Raw genomic sequence first — 24,624 nt, 5'->3', positions numbered from 1 at the left:
AGGGCACTGTCCTGCCTGTGCTGTGGTCACCCTCAGCTCCTGGGTCTTCTTTCCTTGTGCAACAGCCTCATTCTTGCTGCTCCCTGACATCAGCAGCCAAAGGGAACTCTCTCTAATAAATCAGAGTGAAGGCTTGGTGCAAGGCAAAGACATAGAAACAACAGCTTCCCCCAAAAAGCAATAAGATAACTCATGCACAATAAAGCCAATACCCATAGCTTACAAAAATCGAACAATTTTCTTCCTGTCCTATGACAACTTTGTCTTGTTGTGAGATTCTTCTGCCTAGGTCTTCCCACCCTTCTCAGTATAACAGATTTTTCACACAAGACCCAAATACTAAGGAGAATGTCCTATTATTAGTAGGTTAACTAAATAGAGCACAGCTTAAAGTACAGCTATGTGCAGCTTGAGGACCAAAAAGGATAATATTCTTCTGAAGGATTGGTCTGTCTCCTGTACAAACTCAGTCATCTTTAGAACAGAGTTCAGAGGTGATTTAAGAACTGATGAAAAGACTTGAAGAGGCTACTGTTCTTTTTCTGGATTTCTTCCTTATACTGTAAAAATGTCTGGAACTTAGATTGAAGCTGATAACTTTTCCAAAACATTTCTTTTACTTCACCATTTTGTTTTAAAAGGCTTACTGAATTCTAAGGTACAACTTTGGTTGATGTCCTACAGTCACTTTTCTTATCACTTAAGACTTAATTTTCTGGTACTGAATTTTTATATTATGCTATGTATCTGTAATGCATTTCTCATGTAAAAATACTTGTCCTGTAATTGAATGACTAAAGACTGTCATAGTTTACAGTATCTCAGCAACTTTCTAAGGTTTCAGGAAATTCCATTCAGTCAGCTGCTCAACTTTATTTGAAATTTTAGTTGGTCACTGAGAAACTTTCATTCTCCACATTATATTTTTTAAAAGTTGTATTAGCTCATCTCTAAAGATAGGAAATAATTGACCAAGTAAGCAATAAGAGCGAAGTCTCAGCATAAAAAAGTAGTAAGGGGAGAAAGGAATTAGGCATAAACCCTAGAGGAGGAGTGGGGTCTTGAAAACAAAGAAAGAGGAATTGTGGGATGTGCCTCAGCAGCTGAGACAGGGAGTTATTCAGGAAACCAGAAATTATTCTCTCATGAGGGAGAGTTGCCTGTTAGCAAAAGGGAATCAAGAAAACACAGGAATGAGTAGAGTAGAGTAGTTGGAAGGGACTTACAATGATCATCTAGTCCAACTGCCTGACCAATTCAGGGTGAATCAAAAGTTAAAGCACGTTGTTAAGGGCATTGTCCAAATGCCTCTTAAACACTGACAGACCTGGGGCTTTGACCACCTCTCTAGGAAGCCTCTTCCAGCCTTTGACCTCTCTGACACAGAAGTGCTTTGGCCAAAATGAAAACATACAAGAGGACATTCATGAAGACAGGCTGGCTGAAAGGAAGAAATATGACAGTGTGAATCATCTTCACACTGGGGCTACTTGGATAGACTTGAGGTCCTTGATACCTACACAAACATCTTCACTGAGCAACAGGGGTTCTCTGCATCCTCATGCAATATGTTTGGGCTTGTCTTATGTTCAAGTCAGGGCTGGATGCAGCCATGATTTGGCTATGGAGACTGCTCAAGTGTTCATGGCTCACCTGCCACGTGACTGGGTCTACACAGTACCAAAAAGTGTTAATGGGAGGCCACAGCCTCCATCGCTGCTGAGATAAATCCACCTAATTCAATGATTGTTGTACCAAACATTTAAGTCAATTAAACTAAATGTAAGGACAGCAGAGATACATCTTTTACCAGAAGCCTTTTCCAACCCCACCACACACAGTGGGAGAGAAAAGCCTGCCTTTCTCTTAGCACTCCACAAAAGCTTAGTCATCTTTTTATGCCCTTCTCATCATGAGTGTGACTTGGCTGCTAGTTCTATCTTTTCATTCATAAAATTCAGTTTAACCTCTGTTGCTAATAAGCCATGTGGTGGATCTGCAGGCATCACTTCATCCTGCCTTCAGAGTTTGTGGATTGACTGTATTCTGATGCATAGATTTTATCAAGTATTCATTAGGGTACATACCTGGTGAGCACACAGTCTGAAAAGCATATTGAGTAAGGAAGTAACACCTGTGGCTGCTGGTTATCTGAAATGTTTGCAAGGAAACGCTGAACTGTTTCATTTAATATGGCAATTACTGTATGTAACTCAAGAAAGAAAAAATCTTTTTTCCAGTATATGCTTCCAGTGAAATATGGAGGTAAAAGAGCAATATCCTTTCCCCTCATCTGTGTCAAATCCTGAATTCTGTCCTATGTCCTTAACACAGGCTAAGAAAGTAAAGCAGGTGTAATCAGACCTAAGCTATCCATTTCCTGGTGCAGATGTCATGAATAGTGTGCCAGCTGTGGCTACACGAAAAAGGCTGGAAGAACTACCTATGGAGGAAGAATGGGGAAAAGTGTCATAAATTCACATAGCCTATCTCCTCTTTTCCTGCTGCCTGCCAAGCACTCAGTAGATTGAACACTTGACAGTGGCTGGGGGGGTGGAAGCATCATGCCAAGCTAGGAAAAAAATGATAAGTTTAGGAGGAATAAGGAACATAAGGAATGATAAAGTCTTTATAGGCGTATTTTCTTATTGGTATATTAATTCCATGAAAAATTATGTATAATACCTTTGAGAGAACTCATATTGGTAAGAGTGGTGTACTGACAGAATCAGTGCCTCAGTGCAACTGTTAGTTTTATCATTTTATTTTAAAGAAAAGGAAAAAAACTCTGTCTGATTACTCTTCCCATTTTGCACGAATAAGTATGACAAATAAGAGTGTCTTTTGTAAGAAACTGACTCCCGGTAATGACTCAAATGCCAACTGTATATGCATTTATTCTAACAGCCAAACCTCTTGAAATTCTGGACTGTTGTGTTAAGAAAATATGTTGTATTTTTAAAGTATATCTTTTCTGCTAGAAATTATTTTTCTACTATCCTCAAGCTAGAAACTTTTAACAATGTTCAATTCAGTTGAATGTGATCTTAAATTCTTCATGAGGAATAAATGTTAATATTCAAATACTAACCTTGAATATTTATGTCTAAATTACAGGTTCCATTCTTTCACCTTGCAGGATCACAGGTGTAGGAATTTATCTTGAGGAGAAAGTTAATTTCTCAGAAGCAAGTAATGCATGTAATCAACTGAATCTACAACTGGCAAGTAAAGACCAAGTTGAAAAGGCTTTGAAACATGGCTTTGAAACATGCAGGTATATGACATTAGTTAGTGTCTCATTACCTTTAGTGAATGCCTCTACACACATCTGAGGCTGGTGATAAATCTAATATTAAAAGTACTGATGCTTTTTACTGTAGCTATGGATGGGTAAAAGATGGATTGGTTGTCATTCCTCGGATAACATCAAACAAGAAATGTGGTAAGGGCAACGTTGGACTAGTGCCATGGCATGCTGAACCCTTTAAAACATTTAAGGTTTACTGCTTCAATTCCTCAGGTATGTAAGCATGACAACTACATTTTTTGTGTTCTGGTTTGGTTTTTATTAATAACTGCATGAAAAAATCACAACAAGTGAGTGAGTTCTTATAATTTGTTGGCCCTTTCCCCCCCCAGTCTTACATGTTGTCAAGCTGTACTTAGCTCTGTAGTGTAAAAATCTTCCAAGAAATACAAAAGGTCAATTCAGTTAATCTGAATTAATAATTTGGTGCTGCCATGAAAGCTCTTGAAGAAGAGTTGCTTTTACCACTCTGTAATGTCAACACAATGGTCTTAATATGTTTTGATTATTTAGGCACATTGATTTGAAAGAGAGTGAATCAAATCTTTAACTAGAGCGTCTGTGTGTGGTGTGCGTTTTCTTTTAAAAGACCGAGAGTAGGGTACTTCAGGAAAAGTTGAATGTTTTTTCATAAAAGGAAATGTATCCATTAAACGAAATTAAAATATAAGCTAGAACAGCTGAGAGACCATAAAATTAACTAGATTCCCAATCTACTATCAGTAAAATCAAACAGCTTCCTTTAATGTGCATAATCCTATGTGTGAAAAGACCTGTCCTTCCCCTCATTCTTGACTGTCTGTTTCCAGATTGAAAATACAACAGTGGAACTTGGGCCTTGATATAAGTTAGATCTTCTCAGCACAGTAGATGAATATTGTTTCTTAATGATTTCTGTGGTATTAACTAAAAATAAGCATTTAACGAGAGACATTGTGTTCCTGCTAATGTCCTGTATCTATGGTTATTATGTAACAACTATCCCGATAATTAGACCATATACAGGATCAATAAATTATTTCTGATCACTCCCCAGACCTTGCCAATGAGTTTTAGATAACAAGAGCAAGAAATTCTGTACAAAATCCTGAAATTTTTCAGGAAAGATGTGTGAATAAGAGTTGGAAGAAAAATAGATATGCAAGATATACCCATTCGTAGATTACAAAGACTTAAGACCACGTCTGGTGGCTGTGCACATTGGAGCTTACGAAGAGACTGATAATAAATCTGTTAGGGAGAAGGCCATGCCTTCACTAGCGGGGCTTTTTTCATGATCCTGGGCCATTTTAGTGAAGGAGGGTACATAATATAAGTAGTCAGCTTACAAAGTATCTGATAAGAAAGCACTGCAGAGAGAAAGCGCCATTAATAATTGACTTATCACCTAACCTGTAGAGTTAAAAATTACATGATTGGGCTAACTTAGTTTTTCTCTACAGCCCATAGCTTTTATTGATGAATGCACAGGTGAATTGGTACTCGGGCAACATGCTTTAAAAGAAGCTGCTCCTATTGGTACCGTTATGTCTTCTGTTCCTATGCAACATGGTGTTTCAGTGCTTGAAATATGTGTCAGAAACGTTGGGTAGATTGGGTAATGCTAAGGAGGTAGCAAGCAATTCCAAATTACTTGTTTTGTTTAACTTTAACTCAAAAAAATTATACTGTTACCATATGTGAAGAAAGTTAAGCTTGCTGAATTGTTAGAAAATAACTTAAAGTAATGTATATTTACTATTGGGATGATTTTGCATTTCTTCATCTTAATTGCTAAACTGTTGCCTGTTCTGGCTATTACTTAGCCAAAATATTTGGCAGAAACTCATTCTGCCAATTTTCTTTGTGCCAAAGAAATGCCAAAATCACTTGAAAACGGTAGTGGAAAAAGTAAAAAGCTCCTGCCATTTAGCTTTTTATTCTGTGAATGTAACTGCGTCATCAGACGTCCCACAGGGATTCATCTGGAGAAGAGTACATTCATCGTTTCCCTGTTATTTATGTTGTAATCTGCTTGTTACTTTAGTGAAATTTTTATAGCTTTATAGAATATAGAACCTCACTAGAAAAGAAGAATTTTCACATTTTCACATGAGCCTGATTCAGAACTCAGATTTTCCATTTACATATGAAAGTCCACTTGCATCCACATTTTTATATAGACAACATTCACATCATTTAAATTACTTAATTTCTGAGTGTGCCTGAAGTTTATTTCTTTCTAGCCCCCATTAGAATTGTGTCACTTTTTAATCTCATGCTGGTGCCTGGTTTACCTGAAAGTTTTATGGGCTACTTCTGTTTCCAGAAAATCAAAGCAGTGTTCCGAGTAGCAACAGTGCATACATATCTTTTGAATATATACACAATATAATAGAAATATTTTTTAAATCTGGGATCTGCAGTTAAGTCTCCTGCTTTGCAGGAGGTCATATTATTGGGTTTTATATGCATTATTATTCTAAGTACTTTTCAGGAAGAATCTTGTCATTGGTATGCAATTATAAAATGAGTGCCACACTTCCTCAAAAAAGTGTTTAACTGTGTGAGTAATGATAAAAGGTGCGTAATCTGGGTGGTAAACACATTTGAAATAGGCATGCCTGATTTAGGTAACGCTTTTGTGAATAAACAAATAGTAATTTCCAGAAGGGAATGACTGAGGAACAATTTCAATAAACACGTGTATACACTAAGTACAAAACTAACATCCGAAACAACTCTTATGTATTACCTTTCTCTGCTGCAGATGTTCAGATTAATTCATGTAAACCAGATCCAACTACAACCATACTACCTTCATCAAGTGCACCAACGGACTTGACTGCATATTCAGGCTCTGATTTGACTGAGAACATCACAGCAGCGCCCCATGTGACTGAGTCAGAACAATCCCTGAAAAACATAAAATTCCGTGTAATATGTATAACTGAAACCATATTGCCAACAGAGGGGACTACTACAAAAATGCCAGAGGAACACTCACCGATTGACTCTCCTAACTACACTTCCCATGCCGCTTTTAAGAATGATGCCATTGTCTTTGGAGGTAAAGATCATATATGGTAGCTATTTAATTAGAAGAGCTAGTTACGTAGATGTTAGCAATAAAACTGTTTACTGCTACTTTTGTTTGCTACTCCAGCATCCATTTCGATATAGCTGAACCTGGAGGCAGAATAGGAGTGTTATAGTTTTGCAAAAGCAAAGCTTGAAGGTCACGGATCTTTAAATAATTTTTAAGTAAGATCTTATCTTATAACTTTTTGATAGTATTTTTATACGAAATAGTGGAAGTTCATTCTGGTTAATGTGATTTGGGGTAAATACATTTCTGAGACAGTCTTAGCAAACATCATGTCCTCAGAGTAATGGAAAACTCTGCAGGCTCTTAAAAACAAAAGAAGCCAAGAAAGTTTTAAGGAGAATTGTTGTTCTCCAAATATGGAGGTGGTCTCAAGATATGAGGTCTGAATAAGTAATCCTAATATACAGCAACTGAGAAATAGAATAAATATGAGGAAAAGCATTCTAACTGTAAGGATAGTTAATCACAAAAATGTGTTCTCTAGGCAGGTTCTAAAAACCCTCCAATGAGTAGATTAGACAAACATCTGTCAGGGACTGCCTAAACACGTTGTTTAGTCTCTCTTGAAAAAATGAACAGGAGTAACCAACCTTTTGAGATTTCCTAATACCCCTACTCCTTAGTTGATGTCTATGTACCTCCTACACTAGCCTGTTTTTAGAATAATCTGGATTTATGCTCATGAGCCTTTAGAAAGCCAGGATTAAGTACATATAAAAACTCTATGCTTACCTCCACACTTTTATCTCTAGGCATCCCCACTGCACTTCTTGTACTGGCAGTCATCTTCTTCATTATTTCAGTTGTTCTAGCAGTCTGCTATATCAAAAAGTAAGTTTTTGGTTTTTTTTTTTTTTACTCTTGGACTGAGTCAACTCCTAGAGTACAACCAGTGAATATATTCAATATATAGCTGAAGAGCAGAGAAATAATGATAATGACATAACACTTTGTTCTTTGTAGCACAAAGAACAAATCTTAAACCCTGTTGTTATGCAGATAAAGATTGTTGTTGCTGTTGCCATTCCCTGCTTTAGAAAAGGAACCAAGGACAAGTATTGCCTATTTTTGATTAGTCAGTCATGCCTAGCATGAAACATTTCCAAGTGTGCCAAAATAGCAACAATGAATTGTGCATCTGTTTGTATATAAGCCTGTTTATGCAGTTTTATTCTTGTTTCTTTCTATGTCAGACTCCAGGTAAGAGTTTTTATTCTTGGACTATGATTGTGTTGAGAAAAAAAATAATTGTTGAGCTCATTTGTCATGCGTAAAGATCTTCAACACGGTGCATCATTAAATCGTATCAAAAAGTTGTGTGCATTTCTCACATCCTAGACCAGATAGCTTTATGTACCACAAATCCTGAATATACATTGTATGTTTTAAAAAAAAAAAAAATTCTTTAAAAAGCACACTGCTTGAAAAAGTACAATGATCTAGTATGCCACTATTCTCTGTGAGAGTTTTGCCTGAGTATGGCAAAGAAAGTTCATTCTAGATATTCTTCACTTTATTTCTTGAGTGATACTGCCCAAACTATGTCAGTGTTCCTGCTTTACTACCCTTTTTTCTATTTAAAGGTACAAGCAAACCTTCCCATTTTCAAACAAGAATCAGCAAAAAGAAATGGTTGAAACTACTGCTCTCAAAGAGGCTAAGCCAAATGACAAAACACCTGAGAAGGAAACAACGAATAATGGAAAAAAGGTAGAAGAGTCTAAAACCAAGCCTGAGGCAACAGTAAAATGTCTAGAAGCAGAAGTTTAAGGGGAAGAATGTATACTTCTTGATAGAAATGTAAAATGAAGCAAACAGAATTCAGCAATGCTTTTAAACATGGGTGATTGTAAATACTCATGAATGAACATTTTCTCTATCTTAACATATGAAAACCTGTTTTTTAATAATTACATCTTTAGCTATAAATGCTCTTGCAGAAGAACATGGTATCTTATTTACCTGAAATAAATAAGAAATCCATACTACAGCTCATTTTTCATCTTTAATGAAGAATTAAATAGGAATATGCTATTAACGACATGCAGTGTGTTAACTATTTGCATGGAATTCAGATCAATATATAATGAAAGGGTGTTTTTTTTATATAGGCAGAGGATGTCTGCTAACTTAACATCTAAAATAAAATGATGATACTGTAGCTCTTCCTCATGTAGATTAGCTTATTTCCATTAAGTAGTTGCATACTGTTTTTAAAAAGTCTGTTTACAAACAGAAGAAATAAGTCTGTTTACAAGTGAGTAAAAAAGGATCAACCCACTGTCATTCAAATACCCAAGGAAGGGTACAAAGATGCTGACGTTTATATATATACAGCAATTAATAACTTTCTTACATATCTTCATCATATCATAATTTACTGTGTTATTTATTAAAACCTGTATTATTCTTCTGCATCAGATATTTGACAGGGAAAAAAACCCCTGGAACTGTATCTCAACAGTTATATTTAAGATCTTTTGTGTATATTTAAGTGTGGCTTTCATAATAAAGATCTCAAATGTTATGGGACATTTACAGTACTTCATAAAAAAATAAAGCATGGTAGATATATCTGTCTGGACAACTTATTCTCCTGAAAGCTGTCTCATGGTAAAAAGAGTTCATATAACCTTAATGTTACAGAAGTAATTAGTTGTTCTAAAACAACAACACTGGCAATTTATCAAATATTTTCTTGACTAAGTGGTTTGGATAACTTATTTTTATATGTGAAGGGGTTATTATAGCAAAGGGAGTTTCTTTTTAGATCCAGCAAGTTGAAAAATGTTAAGTCTTAAATAAAATAGCAATAGGACTACTCACCTGTATTGTGTTTTCTACAGTGTAGGATACTGGGTTATGAACTTTCGTATTTTCAATTCACAGAAATTTAAAAATTGCCCAGTGGTTATATATTCCACTTGATAGTGAGTTATAGTGTATTGCTAATAGCATACTTAGCAACTCCCTTTGTTGTTTTCTCTCTTTTTTTCTTTTTCCTTTTTTTTTTTTTGATAGCTCAGAAATATTTCATGCCTCCAAGACTCTGGACTGTGTTGATATGCAGTCCACCACTGCCATTAAAGCTATACTACTGTACTACTGCAGAAAGACTGTGATTCAGTACAGCTCTAAAACCTACTAATTTCAGATGTCCATCAAAGAATTTCAGCAGAAGAATGTGCAACAGAGGGAATACTAGATACAGCCTTCCCACTCAGATAAGTAATTCCTCTCATTGCAAAATACTGCAGTAATGCCATGTATCTCCCCTGGCAACCCGAATGAAAGCCCTCTATGCTGTGTAAGCAGTGGGAGTACACAGCAGAAATAAGGCCATCAGGAAAGGCCACAGCCAACACTTGTCATGATGGTATCAGAATAGCAAATGGGCCTAAGGACACAGGCAATGTTAGTGGATTCCCGGTAATTTTGGACTTTTTCGTGACACTTTACGATTTCCCTTCCACTTCTCTTTTCCATGTTTTAGAGATTAGAAATTACCTGTTTTTCTATTCTTTTTCCCCACCACCAAGAGATAATTATCACTTCTCTTACTCTCCTACTGACATTACCTCTATTCCACAAGCATCGACTTTCTTTTCTCTCAGATTGTCTCATTCACACCTAAAGAAATTCAGGAAATTGTTCTCTAGTTCTACTCCAGCTGGAAGTTTATTGCTTCTGTTTTAGATCTAAATAAGGGGTTTTTTCCCCTGAAGTGTTTACTTTCTAAAAAATCTATACCAGCCGATATAATAAGATATTGCCGTAACCTATAAATGTCTTATCATGTACCTTAAAAGCTCAGATACCTCTCATCATGACCTTCACACTGACACCTGGCCAATGCACGTCGTGTGATCTGCCCCTCCTTTCCATTACACAATTTATGCCAACACTACAAAGGCTAAAAGGAACCTATTCCGCTGTTCTGTACGTAATAAAAGCTAGCTATAAGTACTAATCAACAAGTACTGGACTTGATGTTGTCTGTATATAATGAGTACTGATCAGTCACATTCAAAGTAGAAGGTATAAAGCATACTTGCCTATTGTTTAATAGAATTGCAAGGGATGTACAACTACAAAGCAAACAGGAAACATTTATTTAAGTTCTAGACAGAAAGTGCCAAAACCCCAAACCCTTAACTGGTAGTAGCAGAAACTTAAGAGAAATTCCTCATTAAGTTTCTGACTTTTCTCAAGTGTTGTGCTTCTTTTTTACAAGGCATTCTCAACAGCTATGAAGGTCCTTGACGTCTCAGAAATGGCATTATGCTCAAGTGTCTTGGACAAATAATTCATTCCACCTAGCAGGAGATGAGTTTGTATTAGTCATTTGACAGTAACACTACCCAGCTTCCCACACTGAGGCTACAGATGTTTGCTGACCTTCGGCGAAAGGGGTGGCTGGCCTGCAGGAAACAGAGCGACGTTCCCAGTCCAACCCCATCCCTGTCTGGAGTACAGGGATGCCTTTATCGTGGGAAGTACACGTGTCTATGTGCGAACAGAAGCGGGCAGGAAGGGGAAGTACTACTCCTTTTCTCCTCTTTAAATAAAAAAAAAACCCAACCCAAACCACTCTAGAATTAAACCTTGAGGCATCAGGATGTGGATGACCCAGAGGATGTTCTACAATTTCTGTTCCTAAATGGCTTGTTATCATTTACGGGTTTTTTTTTTGCAAAAAGGTCGGCGAGCGTTGACCCTTGCCACACACATCCAACTCCCACATCCTCCACGCAGACCGGGGTGCTCTCTTCCCGCCCCCCCGGGCTGTTACGGCAGGGTGGGGCGGTGTTTTGCACCACCAGTTGCCGGCCTGCGATGGTCTCCCCAAGGCAGTCAAGTATCACGTAAATCGCTACTGATGGAGCTAACGGAAAAGACAGACGAGCACAGGCAGCCGTAGTCCCTTCAGACGCCGGGAGCCCTGAGCTGTGCGGCGCCGAGTGGGCACCCGCCGGGAGGGCAGCAAGGCCCGTCTGCGGAAAAGTTACCCCGCTGTGGTCGTTCCAGCTGTTACAGGACGACTCTTTAACGAAAACAGCTCGGTACACCGAGCTTTCTGCGGCAGAGCAGAAAGGATGTCCAGGCGGAGCCCGCTTCGACCGGCCGAAAGGCGATCGCCGGCTCCCCCGTGCGCAGCGGCCTTCCAGCCCGGACCGCTGCCGGGCGGGCGGCGGACCAGGCCGGCAGCGGCCCCGCCGGCGCCGCCCCTCCGCGCCCCGCCTCCGCGCCGGCGTCCGCCGTGTCCCGGCAGCAGCGCGAGCCGCGCGCTGGCGTCACCCAGCCGCGCCGGCAGCCGCCGCCCCTGCGCCTGCGCCGACGGCCGAGGCGCGCGGGGGGGGGGGGGGGCGGCCTCGCTCCGGTCCCCTTGGGGCGGCGGCGGCGGCGGGCAGGATGCCGGGGCGCTGGGGTGAGGTTGCTGGCGGGGTCCTGCGTCCGCGGACCCTCGGGGCCTGACGCGCTGGCCCGCAGTCACGGCGCCGTGAGGGGGGAGGGGGAGCGCAAGGCCCGGCCTCGGGCCCGGGCCGGGGGGGGGGGGGCGCCGCTGGGTGCGGGCGCCCCGAGCAAGGCCCGGCCCACCCCCCCACCCCCCTCGAGCCGGGCCTAGGCTGCCGCGCCCGTCGGGGCGGGAGGGGTCGAGCGGCGGTTACCCGCGGGGGCGGGGGGGGGGGGGGAGCGGACCGCGCCCAGCCCAGCCCCGCCCCGCCCCGCCGCGGGCGGTGCGGGCGTGACGCAGGCGGGCTTGTGCGCGAGGCCTGTCTCGAGCGCGGCCGTTGCGTGCGGTTAAACGGTTGAGGAAAGCCGCTGCTGGGCCCTGGCCGTGAGAGGGGCTTGGCGGCTTCGGAGAGGCGGGAAAGGGAGAAGGGTCGCGGTACACCTGACTTACCCGTGCAGGGTTGTGTGTTTTTTTCTGGTCTTGGAGAATATACGAGAGGAGCCAGTTCCGCAAACGTCTCGGCAGGGGGTGTTGGTCCAAATTCTCTGTGGTACAGCCTTACGATGTTCGCTCAGTAGGCTCGCACGCGGCACTTGGCTTCCTCAGGAAGAGTGCGTTGCGGTTAGAGGGAACACACGAAAACTGGAAGCTAGGGGATAGGCTGTACTCGAGGGGAGAAAGGTTTGGCTGCTGAGAGGTTGGGCTTCAAGTGTATCTATCTTCTGGGTGAGTGCTCACCCAAGGCGAGGTCTGGATGGCGGAAGAGGAGATGATTGGAGGGTGATTTGGAAGGAGAAAAGGGACTTGAGTGGGAACACATCTGTCTGAGAATAGAAATGGGTCAAAATCCAAACATCGAGTTAGAATTTTATTCTCGTGTGAAATACTGGAATAGTTCATAGAATGCTCTGGTATGTGCCATGTTTTTCTTATGCCGTGGCAAGATCTTGACAGCTGTAGACCATGTTCCTGGGCACTTTTATGCCCAAATGCAGCGATACATAATGCAGGATGAAGTTCTGGTTTTTCAGTGATGTCTCCCATAAGGTGTTTGTAATGTACTAGTATCAGATTATTCCACATTTAAGCTAAGGTTGATATTCTGCAATTAGCTTGCCATTGCAGACCTCTATCTGTAGAAGTCTTGAAAGGGTGTGAAACTACTGGCTTGCGTTAGAAGCGACAAACTGTACAGACAATTAATTTGCATGCCTCTGCTATTTCAAGACAAAGAGCAAAGAGGAGTTTGGGGGGGATGTCAGATGTGAGGGATCAAGGGGAGGAAATGCATAAAGACTCAGAATCAGAAGGCACAGGGTAGATCCTTATGCAGACTTGGGGGAAAAGAGGAGTGTAAAGGAAAGGTGAAATAAGTTGAAGTCGGGAGAGGTTTGAGCAAGTCAGTTCAGTAATACATCCTCAAGTTGAGTGTTTTGTGCAGATAGGGAGATTTCTAAATGGGTTTATGTTGACATGGATTCCTTGGCTTACCAGTTTAAGAATGCTGTGAGAGTTCTTTTGATCTGCCGGTGTCAGTCTGGTGTATGAAAGCTAATTCCTAATGTAATGTCTGTGCAGAGACATACATTGATATGCTTGTTTTTAGACATTCTGACTTTCACATGCACAAATATTTAGGAAAAACAAAGTTCGTAATAAATTACCATTGTCATCTTAAGATTTTCTTTTCCGTTCCATTGGATGTATTTATATGTGTGTATTGGAGCTGCTGAAAAATCTGCATGAAAAATTATCTCTATTTAATACAAGTATTGCTGTAAGCAAAATAATACATCTTTCATAAGCTGTTAATGCCACATTCCAGTCTCTTAAGTGTTCTGCTTTGTTTCTGATTTGACTGCTCAAGTTGTGTTAATGTAGAATAATTAGACTGGTTAGTGGGTAGCTAAACTCTTACACTAAAAGAAAATGAGGGAGTAGCAATTCATAAAACACACAAATGTAACTCTCTAAAATATTTTTAGCAGAGACTCTACAAGTGAATGAGAACTTCTTTCTACGGAACTGAGGTGAAGAACTTCACCATGGGTCAACAAATTTCAAACCACACACAAACTGTAATTAACAAGTTGCCAGAAAAAGTAGCAAAGCATGCCTCTTTGGTTCAAGAAAGTGGTTTCCTAACGTATGAAGAGTTTCTGGGAAGAGTAGCTGAACTTAATGATGTGTAAGCCTTACTTCGTTTCTTTCTTTTTTAATGTTTTACAGAGACCTTGTACGCAATATATTCTCCTGTGCTGGCTAAGCCAGAACTGGCCATCTGGTTTTGAAATGTTTCCTTCAGTTCTTAAATTTCTATTGTGGTTGTAATTACACTTCAAAACCAAACCCATTTCTCCTCCTTAAAATCTCTTCTCTTCAATACTATTCTTCCAGCAAGTGTTGTTTCTTTCTTTTAGAAGTTCACAAGAGGTAGTTGTATAGCAGTATCTTTTTGTTAGTGTGACCTGTCTCCCTTACTCTGCCCCCCTCTGCCAGCCACCTAAGGATGCAGTGCTGCTTCCTCTCTGCCCATCACTTTTGGTGGGAAGAAGCAATACGAGCCCTATAAAGACAGTATAAGTACACAAGGAAGGTAGTACCTGAGACAGAACCGTTTGTGACCATCTCTTCCACCTCTGTGGACATGCAGTGCAGTTCCTCATTAAAGATGAGACATGCTTCACTATCTGAAACCAGTGGCCAAGATAATCTCAAACAAAAGGCTGCATAAGTAAGATTTTTTTCATAACCTGCCTTTTGTTTGATTGATACATTGACGGTAAAAAGAAATGAACAGAAAAGCAGACTTGTCATTTTTACCCAATATTTATAGCATAAAATGATAGGAAATGGAAATGTACACACTGAAAAGGGGCTTTGTAGTGTGTGGCATTTGGTAGTGTTTGATGTTTAACTATAATGTGAATTTGTATTCAGTTTAGAAATTGTCTTGTAGAGTGTCATACTTTTATGAATGACAGATAGCTGTCTTTTGGGTAGACACATAAATAGATTTTGAAGAACATTTCTTTATGTTTTGCCTGAGAATCTAAGCATATCTCAGTATAATTAACTCCAAAATATCGTTGTTGTTTAAATTTTTTAAATTTCTTTATAGTGTTTACTTCAGCCTGAATGTAACATATTTTGTTCTGATTCTTATGGAATAGACCTTTGTGTCTTGTTCCATTTAAAAAAATATATAAATCCCAGGGTCACATGAACCCTTCACCTGACTGCTTCATTATTAATATATACTAACAAAAATACGTCTCATCTGCATGTGTTGGTACTTGAATGCTTTTTTTACATACATGGTAAGGAAATAACCTTTCTAGATTGGACCACAAGATTGTATGATTACTGTAATAAACAGTGAAAGTATATATAAAGTAAAATGTCTATAAAGGAGGCTTGCTGATGCTGGATCAAAAGACATGTACATCATTTTCTGAAATTTACTGTGCAATTTAAAGTGCAAAAGGACTGTGTATTTTATATTTAATGACATGCGAAGAAGGTCATCACTCTTTCTTTTCATGTCTCTGGGCAGTATTGATAAAATATCTTTAAGGATAAAGAGCCCATAGGTGAACAGTAAATACTGCCACAGTGGCTGAGGTTGCTGATCTTTGCGTGTCTAGCACGTGATTTAAAACTGATGTTTCTTTATTTCAGTACTGAAAAATTGGCTTCTGGACAAGACAAACATCTGTTATTTGAGGTGCAGCCTGGTTCTGATTCTTCTGCTTTCTGGAAGGTGGTCGTTCGGATAATATGTACTAAAGTAAGTAAGATTGTTGAAAATTTTAATTTGGTGGGGGTTTTGTGTACGGATATTTGAGGACTGTCACTTTCACTGGTAAAATCTAACACCTGCTACATATATTTTGAGTATATATTTTGATACACATGATGTATTCAAGGATACTTTTTGACATAAATTAAGTCTAAATTCTAAGTTTCTGCAAAAAGCAGGTTAACAAAAACATTTTCATAACTAAGTTTAAAGGAATTATATCTTCCAATGAAGTTCTTACAGCCCATTAGTTATGAATTCAGGTAATTTGTGAAGCCAAGTCAAGGTAATCAAGTAGTACAGCAAACTGGGACCTTTATAGTTTGGTAGTAGTAGAGGTTAGTCAGCAATTCCAAGCATTATTAGTTGAGCTAGTGTAACTGAATATATTCTGATTCCTTAGAAAACCAATCTATAAGTTAAATGTTTAACTTGGTAAGTTTTGTCATGGTCTTCAAACTAAGTTTGCTCTAATGAGATTTTTCCCCTCTGTAGCCTATCAAGTAACAACCTTAAATGCTCCTGAATCCACTGAGCAATCTTAACATGCAGTTTCAACCAAGCCAGCTCTCAAACTTTGTTGGAAACTAGCAGTTTGTAATTTTCTGTTTGCTTTTAGTTTTCATTAAGGCAGCCATCATTGTAGGCTATTTTAAGTTCAAATATGAAATGACTGATTATTCTGTTCTTTGTTCTAAGTTTAGCCCAGCTTTTAGGCGTTAAGGTCCCTACTCACAACTTAATCCATTTAAGTAGTGATGGTAACTGTCTTGCCCTAAAAATGTAATCCTAACTGTGGCATTCCTCATGATGAAACAGCTGTGTTTGCAGGTCTTAACTCTTACTGAATCAGACTGCAATTTGCTAACAGTGATAGACGCTTGGGAAGGTGGCTACTGCCATGAGAATTGCAGTGCATTAAAAGAATTTTGAGCAATGTCAAGTAAAAATCTGATATGTAATTGTAAATAATTCTTATATCTTAAGATAAATAAAGCAAGTGGCATCGTGGAAGCTTCCAGAATCTTGAACTTGTATCAGTTCATTCAACTTTATAAAGATATCACCAGTCAAGCAGCAGGAGTTCTTGCACAGAGTGGTACTTCTGAAGAAGCTGCTGAGAGTTTGATGTCTGTGGCATCTTGTCAGGCCAGCTTGTGGATGGGAAGGTATTTTGATATACTCTAGCTTCTGACCACAGTTACAACATAAATATTTTGGACGTTGTGTGTAGAACCTGAACTACAAACACCTGGCGATCAAAACTGCATGCTCTTGGCAGATGCAGACTTTATATCATCACAAACATGAATAGCACACCTTCTCTTGTACCAAGGGAGCTGTAGTGTACTTGGGTGAAATTCTGTTGGTGCTGCCATACCTTAGCTTCAGAACAATTGTTTTGACGACCAGTTCTAATACAAACAAGGTATATATTGAATCTCCTGAATAAGGAAACAGGAGGAAATGGAATCAGCTGCAGCTACAAATCTAGGGGGTTTGACAGTGTTTGTTTAAACAGATTTTGTTATTGTTCCACTTAAACTTTCTCTTCCTCTTTTACGTTTTGGCATGTGAAAGTTCCCATCTGTTGCCACTAGAAAGTCATCAGTTATACTAATAATTTAACTTGTAAGACTGGAAAAATGTGAACTGTCTCACACATGTTGACATCCTGCTTTGTTAACTAGAGGAAAAGCAAAAGACTGAGGTCAACACCTGCAATAACTTCAGTTCAAACTGAACGTAACAGCAAGAAACTTGTCACCCTTTCCCTATGTGGAAATGTTGCTACCAGTAATTCCTTACTTTTAACTTTCTGAATTAGTTCAGAGTTCTAACTCAGTTCTAAGTGAGGTAGAGATAGGTTTTACAAGAAAAAGTAGTAAATGGTATAGTTCACTAGATCAACCAGTGAAGAGCTGGTAGCCAGGTATTTTAACAAAACAAGTTGCTGAGCTAGTTAACTGTGTTTAGAATGTCATACTCCAGCTGCTAGAATGAGAAAGGGGTCAACTATGTTGTCATTCTACAGATAGAGCCCACTGGTTTTTCTAAGTCTTTGGATTGCAGAATGTTTTCATTAAATTTCCCGTTTCTCTTCTTTTGGAACAAATAATCTTAAATTATTACCTGTTCTGAGTTACTAAAATGCTAGAATCAGGTAGCAAATTGTGGATGTGTTTGGGAAAGCATCTTTTCCTACTCTTTCTCAAAGATATATTATACTAGAACACATATCTGGAAATGGCCTTTTACTTAAAACAAATAAACCGAACAAAAAAACCCTGGATGCTTATGCAAAACATGTAAGATGTAAGGTTTCCTAGGTGAGTTTCTTTTTCAATTTTCAGACTTTGAGATGGGGGAGGTGAGTATCCTTCATATTTGTGAACTTCATTGCTTGAGGTAGTATTAGTGACAAGTAACAACTGCAAAGAAGGAGTATACTTTTCTAATATACTGGAATTTAGTAAGCTTATATCTTATCCAAGTTTTTCAAGTCATTAAGGAAAATAGAGCCTGAAGCACCTTCAAGTATTTTACACTGAGGAAATATTCTGTTTGTTTTTCGATTATGTCCTCCCATTTGCTTAAATTCTTCTCACCTTTAGACATTTTTCAGCTCTGCAAGAGCTAGCCATCACTGTCCAAAAATAGCAAATACTATCTGTTTCATTCTTCTTCTTATCTTAACTTCTTCCACTGGATTAATACCCCATTTCTCTAGAACACCCACTTCCTATTTGGAGCATTCCAAAATATCCCTAAGTGTTTTATTCTTTCTGATAATGAAGAGACAAGCATTTCCTCAGTTTGTCACGCTTGTATTTTACCATTCCTCAGAAACTTAAAATGGCTAAATCTTAGGTTCCAGAAACTTTATAAATAGGGCATCTGTTTTAAGTATAATTGCTTGTATATACAGCAGCAAATCTCAAAAATTGAAGTGTTATCAAAGGTTAGTATTCAGGAGTTGCATGGGGGAGGGGAGTGAAAGGGAGCAAGTCCAAAGAACATAGTGAGCTAATCAAAAGATAGGTTTTTTTGAAAGTGTTACCCTTACTGTATGCGAATCGCCATCTGTTAATTCTACCAAAAAAATCTCCTAGCATTCTGAAGTAATTTCTCAAAAAGCAAATTGAAAAGGAAACCCTGAGGACCTACTGACGAATAAAACAAAAGCATGTTAATTGCTGTCAATTAGCTGGCTAATCTGTACAGGTAAAAAATTAAACTGTATTTGACAGGCTCCCAAGATACCTAAGCAAAAGCGGTCTGGTCAATAGTTATTAACATGCCATTCTTTCTAGAATGCTGCCTCTGTGCCCCAAGTCACAAAAGGGATTCCCAAATCAGGGTTTTTGGAAAACCTAAAAATTTCAGAACACTTACTTGGCTGTCTTAGAAGTGAGCCATGACTATAAAATTAGGGAACTTTGCACATCTAGTTAAGTCCATGAAAGCTGAGGATTGTCTGCACCTTTTAATGTTTGAGAAGTCTTGGTAATGCAAATATTTGAGATACTACTGTTAAGAACTTTAGATACGGATATCTATTATTTGGTGGTGGTGGGGAATGAAGACAGATAAAATGAAGATGTCTGTCGCAGGGAGTGATCTAATTTTTAAACTTCTGCCCCCCACCCCCTACCCCACCAACACCTAGAAGCTTAACTGGAAAAGCTCTGGTAAAAGTCAACTTGAGAGAGAATCATAATTTCAAGGAACAATCATGAGAGAGGGTATTGTAAGCTCAAACCAGCCTTTTCAATCTAATGAGCAGTTTAGGTCTTGGCATTTTGGTGGCATGTGAAATTAGCGAATATGCACTCTAGTAGTGATCCTCTGGACCTGCATGTTTTTATCTAGGATATAAGCCAGTACACAGAAATGTGACAAAGTTCATTATGAAATAGTGCAGCCTGACACTTTGTGAAAGGAAGGCAGATTCTTCTCCTGCCTTTAATGTAAACAGTATTTCTGTTCTTTTGCCCAGTCATGTGATACGTAACAGTTACAACTTCTCACACTTCCTTGTTGATATGAAAAAGGATTTGCAGAAGCCTTTGCAACACTGAAAGCACCACATGACACAAAAAATAAATGCATATTCTAACTTAGTTTAGTTCATTTACTGCTGTTGGTTGGTAGCTTGACACTATATCTGCTGACATAGACTGGGATGATGTAACTAGTTCATTCACAAAATTACATGTTCCTTGCAGATAAGCACAGGTGTTCCTTTCTGTCCATCACTAATTCTTATGAAAAATGTAGTAACTAGTGTAGTTACTAGGGCATAAATATAAAACTTTTTAGTTATCTGGGACAAAATACTGTCTTCTCTTCTGCAGGGTTAAACTGTTGACAGATGAAGAGGAATGTTGCATCTGCATGGATGGGCGTGCTGATTTAATCTTGCCGTGTGCTCACAGTTTCTGTCAGAAATGCATTGATAAATGGTAATACATATTAAAGGATATTCCTTATTTTATAGTATGTACTGGTTATCTGACATGTTTCAGTTTGGTCTGACAGATTACTTAGTACCCATATAATTTAATGTCTGAAGATATTTGCAAGCTAATGTACATATGGTACGTAATAAGCTTGAGTAAAATCAGACTACAGCAGAAAGAAAGAAGGATTTCAGAATTTGTAAACGTGAAGAATTTAATTTTGGAAAAAGATGTGAAAGTACTTTTCAGCATTTGTTTTGTAATTTCTTATCTTTATTCTTGTAAAATTAAATCATTGTATTCTTGCTCAAAAACTAGAGAAGACAGGGTATATGCTGATGCTGGCATGTTATGCTTCACAAAATCTCATTAAAACGTCTTTTTATGGAAAAAATCAATAGATTGTAAGACTATGCAAATATGAAGGCAAGTTGGACAGTCTTACCACTTATTTGGAAAATAATTATCAGAGGAATTTTTTTCCATATAGTATGCTTTCACTTGAAACAAATAGTATACAATTTACTAATTTAAATATATCAGACTTCTCCAGGAAGAGATTTCTTCTCAATAGCAATTTATGTATAACATTTATCTTATAATGTATATTCAGCTTCATAGTAACTTGAACAGCTTTTCAGCTTCTGCATCTCTCTGATACACCAGTTGTTGGGAAGAGAGAGAAAAATTACTTTGTGGAGGAGCATGGCTCTTCTCTGACCATGCAGAAGGATTAGTCAGGAGTTCTGGAAGTCTAGCATTAGGTGCTACAGATATTCTCCGTTAAAGGCTTTTTTTGACTAGTTAATGTAAATGATTTTACATTTAAGTCACTTAATTTGTGCACAAGAATTTGTTTTGTGGCTTTTTCAAAGGCTTATCAAGGAAGTTACTCTTGTAATACCATGCTCCCACAAGGAAAAAATGTAAAAATCACTGGATCTCATAGTATAACTAGTCATCTCTTTTCTGGGAAAATATTTTAACATCTATCTGCAATACAGGGCTTAGTTTAGTGACTGTGGTGGAGAGTAGATTATATTCTACTTTGGCTAATGAATCAGCTGAACTCTTAGCTAAGTTCCAGTTATACCATTCTTTTTTTGCTAATCAATTTTTAAGATTAATCTTTTCTTAACCTAGGCAGATAACAGAGGCTCCCAGCTCAGAAGCATAATTGTTTGGGACCCCTGAGTTAGTCAGTGGAGGGGCATGGGATCCTGAGGGACCAATCCTAAACTTCAGTGGGCTGAACGATCCAGGAAAAGGGTTCCTTTTTCCCTTTATATAGGAGGCTTATGGGGACTGGTTTCTGAAGTACCTCACCTGAATATGTAAAGATAGGAAGAATTACTTTAGACTGTGAATTTCTATTTAAACTTTCTGGACAGGTAGCTAGATGCATTCTGTTTAACCTGGGCAAACTTGATTATGGGGAACATGACTCCAAATTTGTCACTTAAAGAATGGGGCTACATTCAGAATTGTTGGCCAATCTTCCTCACAGGAAAAAGTTTTTAAAGAAACAAATATATAGGTGGTCTAATCGAGTTAACCTGATAATTTTCTTGAAGTTCTCACTGGGTTGTTTTGGGTTCATTTGTTTCTTTGGGGCTCTTTTGGCTTTTATTGGCCAGGAAGAGACCATCAATGAAAAATACTAATTTCTCTGGCTTCCTAACAGGAGTGATCGTCACAGAAGCTGTCCTGTCTGCCGTCGGCAAGTGACTGGGGCGAGTGATTCTTGGGTGGTCTCAGATGCACCTACAGAAGATGACATTGCTACTTATATACTTAACATGGTAGATGAGGCGGGCCAGCCTCACAGACCCTGACAGTGGCCAACAAGCTGATAATAGCAGAAGAACTTGAAGCTTTCGTTTTCATGAACGCCTGTTTTTACCTCTCGTTGCCGTTCTTCCACAGTCTCTCTTTTACTTCTCTTCTTGGCTGCTGTGAATCTACACTGCTCTTTTAAAACACAAGAGTATATGAGCCAGTGTATGTGTGTGCAGTCTTAATTACTAATCTGTACTTTCAGTAAACTCTTTGATCATTAACAAAGTTTATTTTAACAAGAACTTGTGATATTAATTAACAGTTCGACTACTAGATGAAGCAATTTATAACAGCACAACTACAACTGCTAACTGCTGTTTGAACATCACAGTGTACTACTACAGAAGATGAACCATGTCAGATGGCTTGACCTCATAGTTCTTATCCTTAAAAGCAGTACCTTTTAGTTTCATGACGAATGTGAATAAAGATAAGTTAGCACTAGTGATTATTGATTTGAAATTTTACTGTTGAAACTTGAAGATGTCCCACTGACTGTTCTTCAGTAGCCAGTTATTGCTGCTTTTAGTGTTTACAGACACTGATTTCAATCTGGTTTATTAGGAGGTTTAGTATTAATTATTTTAAATCTGTTTTGGAGAGTATAGGCAGCTCTGTAGATGTACTTGCGCGCTTCCCTTTATTCTTCTAACAAGATTATCTCTTAGAATATTTTTTTAAATATGATACTTAGCATAGTCTTACTAGCTTGGAAACATTAAAGTTTCATACACAATCCTAAAAAAAGTAAATCAGTTTCTTTATAGTTTTTTGATCAAGAACAGCCAAAATTATTTTTAAACATGAGGCATATCTGAAGAGAATGACTTTATTTGAATTAGCAGTTAAGGTGTAGATTAGTCCGAAGCTGTGGTTTTATCTGCTTCTTTTGAGTTTTTGAAGTGATGAAATCAGAGTTATAAGATATATTAAGAGTTAGACGGTGATAATCTAAGTAAGGGTGCTGTGCTTTATAAGTGCAATATGCTTTTATGTAGCAGAGGGAAACTTCCACTTTAATAATGTTGCTTACAGTGAGATGTGCATGTGACTAGGGAGAAGGGATATCATAACTGTAGTGCAACAGTTTATTTCTGTGTCTAGCACAAGAGCTGAGTTTAGACAGTCTAAAATAAATTGTTAAGTATCAGGAAACCCATCTTAAGCCTCTTTTGCATAGTGTTATGGAAATCAACTGCTATTGTAGAGAATTGATTTTTTTTTTAACATATTAACAAATACTACTCTTAACTTGAGGCTGTTGAGTGAGAAATGCTCAAGTGTAGCATTTGAGGGAATATCAGCATAAATCTCACTTACTATAAGACTCTATTTTTAATTACCATACTTGTTAAAATTCAATGATGCCGTAAGGCTAAGGCCTTTTATCACAGACAGGTTCTGAACTAAAAGGCCTGTGCACACATAGATATGCACATTTGTTTATTTTTCCTAATTGGCTACAAAATAATTTAATTACATTGGGGACTAGATATTGGGAATTCCTCTATTATGCTTCAATTTGTTAAGGAATGTGCATAGCATATGGTACCCATGTGAGCCTGGCTTATGGCACAGTTGTCAAATTTATCATAGACATTAATACAGATAAGCAACATACTCTTCTTGTGTGTATCCTCTGAAAGCCAATATGGCTTAGTGTGTAAATCTGTATTTAACTATTGAAAAATCCCCTTATGAATGTATATAGCTTAGAACGAATTTTTTCCCTTTGTTAATAATCCTTTGATATCAATGAGATATTCTTCAGAAAATGTATGGTCTGTTTGGTTGCATAAAGGCAGTTATTATTTGGGCTAAAAATTGTTAATGGTCAGGGATTTTCCACTAAAATATTTGCAAATATTCCTAATCACACACCAGTTTGGGTTTGGGCTTTTTTTTTTGCTTTTTGAGCTTGCATTAGTCCATGTTCAGAACTTTCAAATAACCTTTCAATTTTTTAAACTTTTTATATCACTGGAACAGAAAGAGCATCTAAATTAAAGCTTCAAGCTAACTTTATTTTTCAAGTATTTAAAGAATTATACTTCTGAACTAACATTTTATAAGTTGACTTTCTGCTGAGAACTTACATGAACTTAAAATGTAATTTTGTAATGATGCAAACAGATTATTAATTGCAGCATAATGACACTTGCAATTACAATATAAACTAATGCAAAAAATATTTAAATAGTGAAAAAGTAAACTTTGTATTCTGTACAGCTTTTTTTAATTAAGTTGCTGTAATTCACACTGCTGTGATGTAGGTACTGTAATGTGTGCCTTGTAAAATATATGTACTGTATATTATATGGGGTAATAGGTAAATTGACACTGAAAAACTAGTAATTTCATACTGGTTGGTATTACCTAGTCTGAAATGCTACATTTAGCAAACAATTTTGGAAAAGGAAAAGGAATCACATCATTGGTAAGGACATGGCAATGGGTTCCAGAAGCTAGACGTTGAAAATGTGAATTACTACAAATAGCCGTTGGTGAGGGGCATTAGAACTAAACTTTCTTGTGTTAAGTGAAGATTTCTTACAGGTTTAATGTGAAATTGTAATTTAAACATTATAGCGTGTATTAATAGCTAAGGACATTCCATTATATTAAACTTTGTGTATGAATTGTGCAATAAAGTTACTTTGGAAGAAA

The 24,624-nt window shown here is 38.2% G+C and overlaps 2 protein-coding genes and 1 long non-coding RNA gene across 4 annotated transcripts in view; 2 read left to right on the top strand and 1 right to left on the bottom strand.

The window, feature by feature from the left end:
• Window positions 1–9,368, top strand: part of LYVE1 (lymphatic vessel endothelial hyaluronan receptor 1) — a 12,983-nt gene extending 3,615 nt beyond the window's left edge. The window contains exons 2-6 of the mRNA XM_049821092.1: window positions 3,118–3,277; window positions 3,384–3,523; window positions 6,060–6,359; window positions 7,151–7,229; window positions 7,982–9,368. Coding sequence (XP_049677049.1) covers window positions 3,118–3,277; window positions 3,384–3,523; window positions 6,060–6,359; window positions 7,151–7,229; window positions 7,982–8,168 — 866 coding nt within the window. The 3' untranslated portion in view covers window positions 8,169–9,368. The remainder of the gene's footprint in view (window positions 1–3,117; window positions 3,278–3,383; window positions 3,524–6,059; window positions 6,360–7,150; window positions 7,230–7,981) is intronic.
• LOC126047448 (uncharacterized) lies at window positions 6,123–12,503 on the bottom strand. Its single transcript, XR_007508568.1, has 3 exons — window positions 12,304–12,503; window positions 7,131–7,217; window positions 6,123–6,205 (listed from the first exon to the last, which is right to left on the bottom strand). It is a non-coding gene; the product is annotated as an uncharacterized LOC126047448 (long non-coding RNA).
• RNF141 (ring finger protein 141) lies at window positions 11,751–24,624 on the top strand. 2 transcript variants are annotated; one of them, XM_049821094.1, is made up of 6 exons: window positions 11,751–11,826; window positions 13,842–14,041; window positions 15,535–15,643; window positions 16,643–16,824; window positions 20,014–20,121; window positions 21,803–24,624. In XM_049821094.1, exons 2-6 carry the CDS (start codon window positions 13,857–13,859, stop codon window positions 21,951–21,953), a joined length of 735 nt encoding a protein of 244 aa, XP_049677051.1. In that variant the 5' UTR covers window positions 11,751–11,826; window positions 13,842–13,856; the 3' UTR covers window positions 21,954–24,624. The 2 variants fall into 2 exon arrangements, with proteins under 2 accessions (XP_049677051.1, XP_049677050.1); XM_049821093.1 differs by having other exon boundaries at window positions 13,839–14,041.

Source organism: Accipiter gentilis, chromosome 17, assembly GCF_929443795.1.
Source record: "Accipiter gentilis chromosome 17, bAccGen1.1, whole genome shotgun sequence".
Classification (NCBI taxonomy): domain Eukaryota; kingdom Metazoa; phylum Chordata; class Aves; order Accipitriformes; family Accipitridae; genus Astur; species Astur gentilis.
This window is presented reverse-complemented; position numbering and strand designations above follow the sequence as displayed.